Source organism: Vigna angularis, chromosome 4 (genome assembly GCF_016808095.1).
Source record: "Vigna angularis cultivar LongXiaoDou No.4 chromosome 4, ASM1680809v1, whole genome shotgun sequence".
Lineage (NCBI taxonomy): Eukaryota > Viridiplantae > Streptophyta > Magnoliopsida > Fabales > Fabaceae > Vigna > Vigna angularis.
The window spans coordinates 14,666,684-14,674,471 of record NC_068973.1 but is presented as its reverse complement, the minus strand read 5'-3'; the positions used below and the strand labels follow the sequence as shown (position 1 = coordinate 14,674,471).

At 32.5% G+C, this 7,788-nt stretch overlaps 1 protein-coding gene across 1 annotated transcript; it reads left to right on the top strand.

Annotated features, from left to right (window-relative positions):
• The first annotated feature begins 821 nt into the window (after window positions 1-821).
• On the top strand, window positions 822-3,228 carry LOC108329985 (bidirectional sugar transporter SWEET10). The gene is made up of 6 exons (XM_017564413.2): window positions 822-1,006; window positions 1,300-1,336; window positions 1,415-1,628; window positions 1,726-1,887; window positions 2,121-2,240; window positions 2,664-3,228. Exons 1-6 carry the CDS (start codon window positions 961-963, stop codon window positions 2,877-2,879), a joined length of 795 nt encoding a protein of 264 aa, XP_017419902.1. The 5' UTR covers window positions 822-960; the 3' UTR covers window positions 2,880-3,228.
• Window positions 3,229-7,788: the final 4,560 nt, after the last annotated feature.

Genomic DNA, 7,788 nt, shown 5'->3' with positions numbered 1-7,788 from the left:
TTTATATATATATATATATATATATATATATATATATATATATATATATATATATATATATATATATATATATATATATTTGAGTTATGACAAATTTATTAATTTAAATAGAGATGAGGATAATGACGAGAATGAATACTAAGTATAGGAACATAGAAAAGACACGTATGTAGGTCTTCATTTTCATATTGAATTGAAAATATAAAATATAATCTCTACGTGTTTAATATAAAAATTATTCATCAAAAGAATTCGAATAATACCCGTATGAAGGAGATTATTTTATATTTCCATTTATATATATATATGTGTACTTTTTTGCCAAAGAAAATAATCTATAACACTTTACATCTACACGTATTTGTTATTTCGAAATATGCTAAAAAGATACGGATAGGGATTAAAATAGAAAGGCATGGTAGATTTTAGGTAAAGTAAATTATAATTTTGTGTGGCAAGTTTCACCCCGCTTGCCCGATAAACTGTAATGAGTTGTAAGGCTTAAAGGCACATGGTGGGTGATACGTCATAAAGAATAAAGATTGTGTCTGAACCCCACACCAATATTGTGGAGGTAAGAGGAAGAGACTTAAACCAAAATTGGTGATTATAGGGTAATAAGAGAAATGTTGTTTTTGATTTGATTGGGTTAAAGTAAACAGTGGTTAGGTGGTGGAACAACTGGAAAGTACATTAAAGCTACAATAATATTACCACACAATACCACCTTACTGAACATTCCTCTTTAGTTAGCCACTTGCATGTTGCATGCGACTTCTGCTGCTTCTCTTTTCGCACTATAAATACCTTCTCATTCTTCCCTTAACGACTCGTGCAATCGAAAGAGAGAAAGAGATAACCTCAACTGAGGCTTCTCACTTTCAGAATCGTATCTACCCTTTTCTTCACCACTCCGTGAGTGATAGAGAAGAGTTATTAGATTCCACACACGACACCAAAATGGCCATTAACCATGAAACTTGGGCTTTTGTTTTTGGCCTTCTAGGTATACAAATACTATCACTTTTTTTCTTTTCTTCTTTCTTTTCTTAAGTGCCCTAGTTCTTTCTACCATCTGCATCATATGCTTCACCATCTTTCACCCTCAGTTTTCCCTTCTCTTCAATCTTGCGTGTTATCGCAAATACATAAAATCAACGTTAGATTTTCATCGCATTTCACCGCATGTTTATTCTATAACATGCATACTTAATTATATTAGTGTGAAACCTGTATTGGTTCCTGTTTGTTCACCACTGGCTAATGAGTGTTTCTTGTATTTTTGTTGTGTTGTTATAGGCAACGTCATCTCCTTCATGGTGTTCCTTGCTCCATTGTAAGTGATTTTTTCTACTTTACAATAATGGACGCTGAAGTATTTTGCTAACTATATATGAATTATATTCGATTGCAGACCAACATTTTACCAAATCTACAAGAAGAAAACTGCAGAAGGATTTCAATCGCTGCCATATGTTGTTGCACTGTTCAGCTCAATGCTCTGGATTTACTACGCACTCGTGAAGAAGGATGCTAGCCTCCTTCTTATTACCATTAACTCCTTTGGATGTGTGATTGAGTCAATTTACCTTCTCATCTTCCTAGTTTATGCCCCAAGTAAAACCAGGGTATTCTTTCTCATAACTTTTATATATACCCATTCCTTCTTCTCCTTCTTCTCAAGAATAAATGATAAATTGGTTTTCCTTCTGTCAAATGTTTCAGCTTTCGACCATCAAGCTTCTTCTCTTGTTGAATGTTTTTGGGTTCGGAGCCATGCTTCTTTCAACCCTCTACTTTACAAAAGGATCCAAACGTCTTTCTGTTATTGGATGGATTTGCCTAGTTTTCAACATTAGTGTGTTTGCTGCTCCTCTCTGCATTCTGGTAATTATTTAGAAGCCCATTATTTAATTCATAAAGAGAATGACTAGGCAGATAACTTTAAATGGAGCTTCTTTTTCCAAGATTTTCTCTTTTCGTCTATTATTACTTGTTTTATTTTTCAATACACATTTCACTTACTTTGGCAACTATTACTTCATCTTCAACATTTTTCACCTTTACGTAATATATATGCTTTCAAAGAGAAATCAAATTCTCATAATTGATACATGCAGAAACGTGTGATCCAAACCAAGAGCGTGGAATTCATGCCTTTCAGTTTGTCCTTCTTTTTGACTGTAAATGCTGTCATGTGGTTCTTCTATGGCCTTCTTCTCAAGGACTACTACATCGCTGTAAGTACAATTCAATATTGCTACGTTAGCCTTGGACCATATTATATGGACCATTAAATCTTTGTCTATCTTAACAAACACTTTTCCTTTATCACTACTTTTGTGATATATATATATATATATATATATATATATATATATATATTTGAGCTAGATCTCCTAACTTTTTTTTATGCCTCTATAATTTAGTGAAGAGTCAATTTAACTAGAGCAATTAATTAAACGTATGCTCACTCCATTAGAGTTGAGTTCATCACATGAAAATAAAAAATAGCCAAACGGAAACATGGGTCCATATTATATTATTTTTTAATGACAAAAGGTTTAAATGTTTAAATGCAAGGGAATATTAATTTTATTCCTTCATAAAAGAACTACTTTGATTAAACAGAAGGATCTAACATTTGCATTTGAATGATGCAGCTCCCAAATACGCTTGGATTTGTGTTTGGGATAATTCAGATGGTGCTGTATTTGGTTTATAGAAACGCAAAGCCAAAGACATTGGAGGAGCCAACCAAGTTACAGGAACTAAATGGCCATATTGTTGACGTGGTGAAGTTGGGAACAATGACACCCTCAGAGCCGAATCATGTCACAAAAAGTGGTGCTGTGACGGAGACAGCTAGCAACGTTTGATGAACCAAGCAATGAACAAGTCCAAAGAGAACGAAAAGAAAATGAGGTCCCAAAAATATTAACCTAAAAGTAAAACCATTTTATGGGGTCTCATCTCAACGCAAGAACAACAGTATGTGTAGTTTGGTGTTTAGGGTTCTTCTTTTGTTAGGTGGTGAATTATGTTAGCAAGCATGAACGTCTCTTTGGTCTCTTCTTCCATCACTCTCACTGTAGTAAAATGTGTAGCATAGTCGTGTGTTGTCTTCTTTCGGTGTGTACCTCAGTCAAACTCGTTAAATTCTCTCTTTCCTTGTACGCGTAATCTATGTTCATGTTATGGGAATTAATTATTTTACGGGTTATGAAATCTATGACTATTTGGCACACGTTTTTTTTTATTTTCATATGCTAGAACCATCGTTGTTCTATGTTTATTTGCAAATCATGGCTATGCTTCAAAGCGATGTAGATAGTGGAAATTGAGGAGTCTTATCTTGTTTTATGATGTCATGGTGAAGGAGACAGATAAAAAGATGACTTAAAAGTAAAAAACTTATATCTTTGTGACGGAAGCTAAGGAACAATCATTGGCAAAAAGACCCGACACTTTGATTGTAACTTGCCAATTGGGAGTCGTTAAACATTCTATTCATCAAAAGGAAAAGTGTTACAAAAAAATTAGTGCCCAATTATTGAAATTATTAACCTCATGAGGATTGAAACGCTGAATTTGAGGATTATGATATTATTATTATTACAATTATTCTTACTACTACTTAATTACTTATTTACTTACTGTACGTTCGGTCAAAATTTCAACTCATGTATATTATGTGTTGCCTACTACAAGAAAAATGGTCAAATATGTTATAGGACAAATCCTTTTCAAATATAGAAACAAAGCGTTTCTTTTACCTTTTTTTCATTCTTTCTTTCTCATTTCCTTCATTTTTGTTTTGAAATCCTTCTTTCTTTTTTATATTTTCACAGTATTATATATTATCATATAAATCTAGACACAAGACATTGTATTTTGATGTACTTGCTTCCTTTGAGAATTTGGTAATATGAACCCTAAAAATAATTTGATATTACTAGATGAAAAGAAAAATGACTGTTGATCATGTTAATTGGCTTCAACATCAACGCTAAACTTATATTGTTTGTTAATGCTTTTACTTTTTCAATCTGGCATCGCTTCTAGAGAATGTTACTATTAATTAAGAAAAAAAAAAAAAAACAGAATTATTAAAGCATCTTGTCAGCATTGATAGTTAATTTTTGAAAAAAAAAATTATTAATAGCATGGGTTATGGGTTAGTGTATCTAATCGGCCCATAATTATAATATAATTGTATATATTAGTAATAAACTAAAGATTGAGATGTATGTGATATATTAACCACTTTAAAATAAAGGAAAAATAATATTTATAAGATATATGATTGATAATTCTCAGTTTTTTTCCTATTTCTTTTGTCCAGAAAGTTTCCAATTTAGTTTTTAATTCTCTAGAATTAGGATAGTTCTAAATTTTTCCTTTATTTTTTATTTTTGTAGATTTATAGTTAAAAAAAGATGCTTTTAGGTATATTTTTAGTTGTTAGAAAAGAGATTCCTTATATCTCAAGTCAAGAGAGAGTGAATTGGATTATGCTTTAAAAAATCGATCTTTTCAAAAGATTTATAAAATCTTTGATTTTCTTAAAATCAAGAAAAAAGAAGTGATGAATCAACAATAAAAGAGAAAAATGTAGAAAAAGATTAACAAAAGCAATTTATACTAGTTCGACAAAGCCTACATCTAGTCTTCCTTCAACAACCTTAGTTGAAGGGATTCCACTATAATTATAAAGTTTTAAGAGAATGCATAGATATCTCTCTCAATGTATTTCACTCCACACTCAAAATCATTATAGCAATAGAAGAGGTGAATACCCTCACCGTCTTACAATACAAAGAACAATCACAACTCTCCCAATACCCCCTTGTTACCATAATTGATGATCTCAAGGAGCTATGTGGAGTATATGTCTCACTTTTGTGCTTTCCTTGAGCCATTGTGTCTCCAATTCATCTTAGTTACCTGTAAAATAATTGAAAGGTTTGGTTGTTGGTACTCAAATGAATTTAGGGCCTTTATTGTTAACTTTTTGTATTGGTTCCTTTGGGATCCACTTGAATTTCCCTTAAGGAACACCAACTTTCTTGTAGTAGCATGCTTTAGATGAGTGACCAATGTTATTGCAGTAGAAACATGATATAGAAGATGGTTTGCTAAGATCAGAAAACTTCCTACCATTGATTTTATTACTTTTGTATGTATATCATATTCCTTGTTTATTGAGCACGCTTCTTTGGGAACCTAATAAAGCTTCATGTTTCGAACTCCCTAGAGTGAATTTTCATAGAGGGGTGATTAAGTATATAATTCTTTCTAGGTGAGTAGGACAATTCATACATTCTTTAGCTTTCAATTTATTTTCCTTTCAGCTTGCCTAAATGATTCTACACTTTCTAGTTCAGATTTCAAGCTTTCATTTTCTTTTATCAGATTTTCAATCCTCTTATCTAAGTCTCTTTTTTCACCTTTCAACATTGATATTGCATTTTCATTGCCTCACCATGCAGTTCTTGACCGCAACATGCCATGGACAATTATACCAACAAAGAATGAAAAAGGCATTCGAAGTGAAAGTACGCCCTAGAGAATTCCAAAAACGATTATGATAATACAAATGGATCACAGGGGCAAGTGGGCTCCAAATTATGAAGGCACGTATGTGGTAAAGAAGGCATTTGGTGGTGGGGCACTTATTTTCACAAGAATGGATGGGGAGAAGTTACCTTTGCCAGTTAATTCTAACGCAGTTACAAATTTCTATGTATAATGATTCCATGATAGGGAATGCTTTTAAAGTGGAATTGACATTATTGTATTATGCTTTATTCAATAAATATTTTTCTTCATAAGGACGCTCTTAACATTAAAAATGCCTCCCGAAAATAATAAGTATCACAGACAGGTTCACGAGGTGTGAGTTTGTTCTTAAGAGATGTTGTGGAATTAATTAAAATGAAATGGGAAATATAATAAAATATTTGGGTCGCACATGAATTTTCACCCACACATTCATGCATTCAGCATCATGCATGCATCATCCGAGGGGTTCAAAGAAGAAAGGCATAACACACCATGCATCACCAATGCCCAAAAGAAAATCAGTTCAAAAAATACATCAATGAAAAAATTAAGAATTTAAAAAAAAAACATTTGTTTCGAGCTTGTCAAAGCCTAGTTTTCACACTAGCACCAAAGCCCAGTTTTCATCTTGGCACACAAGCCTAGTTTTCATCCTGACACCCAAGCCCAATTTTCATTCGGGCACCCTAGCCCAGTTTTCATCCTGGTACTCAAGCCCAATTTTCACACTGGCACCCAAGCCTAGTTTTCATCGTGGCACCCAAGCCCAGTTTTCACACTGGCACCAAAGCTCAGTTTTCACCGTTGACAACCTTGAGATTGTTATAAAATACTCCAACTAAATCCGGTTAGTAGTCACCTTTCGTCTAAACAAAAGTGGATAAACCTTGATGAACAAGTTTTCTTGGAAATATAAATCCTTCTCTTCTGAATAGAGATAACTCAAGTGATTTGTGTGGAACGACTTCTTTGACTCTTTTCTAATCAATAAATCTTTCTCTTGTAGTGTTGTCACTGATTTATCCTAAAGGACTTGCATTTCTTTCAGATGGAGGAACCCTTCTAGCGCGTTTTGATGAAGATAATGATGCCATGTTCACAAGATTCAATAAAAAAGATCTTATACAGCTTTTTAGGGTTTTGCTAATGACAAACAATGATACACAACATCATATAAACTATTTTCAATCAGACATTTGTAAGGGCACGAGCCAAAACTCACACATACTCAGGCCCATTTGAATTTTCAAAAATAGAAAGTCCATTACAGAGAATTAATCGATTTCATTAAACTCATAGTCGACTTAGTGTTTAATAGAGTGTTACTTAAAATAGAGAAACACACACATAACATATTTGACTCTATTCATAACACAATCGATTAACAGTCGTGTAATCAGATTTTCATACAATTCAGTCAATCGTATATGCATTCAACAAACATGCATACAACAATCATTCATATCAACATTTGTGATGCATGAATGTATGAAAATAATTCCTACAGTTACCACATTTTAGATACTCAAGAACATAAGATTTCTTCATTGTAGTTCATCCTTGAGTTTTGTACTGCTTCAACTCCAGCTACTTCCCTGCAAAATAATTGAATGATTTTGACGATGGTACACATATAAACTTGGGTCCTTTCTTGTTAGTTGCAGAAGGTTGTTCCTTAGGAATCCATTTGTATTTTCCTTTGGGAACTTCAACCTTTCTATAATAGTAGTTTCTTACATTGTGACCAATTGTATTGCAATAAAAATAGGCATTATTAATAACAGGTTTACTCAGATCAATAAACTTTTTTGAATTTATCCTATTACTTTTAGCCTTATGTTCAATACCTTGCCTATTGATTGCTCTTCTAGATGATCTTAACACAACATCTAATTTTTCTTTACCTTGAGTAAATTTAGCTAAAGTGCTAGTTAAGTAATCAATTTTCTCAATGTGCACAGGACAATTATCACACTTATTTTCAACCATTTGTATTTCTGTTTTAACTGTCTTTGCAAATTTCAAAGCAATTTCTAACTTATTTTTCAGTTTATCGTTCTCCTCTACAAGATTATTAATTTTGTACTCAGTCTTTTCTTTTAAAGGATAATTGATTTACCTTATATTTGATTCGCATGGCTTCTACATGAATTTCCTTAAATGCATCCAGTAGCATATCATACTTCACTTCTATCGGCTTATTTTCAAAATTATCATCATTGT

Bases quoted from the DNA above. Each gene is read 5' to 3' on its own strand.
- LOC108329985 (XM_017564413.2), top strand. From the start codon at position 961: ATGGCCATTAACCATGAAACTTGGGCTTTTGTTTTTGGCCTTCTAG. The intron at 1,007-1,299 runs GTATACAAATAC...GTGTTGTTATAG, and splicing joins TTTTGTTTTTGGCCTTCTAG to GCAACGTCATCTCCTTCATG. The intron at 2,241-2,663 runs GTAAGTACAATT...TGAATGATGCAG, and splicing joins TCAAGGACTACTACATCGCT to CTCCCAAATACGCTTGGATT.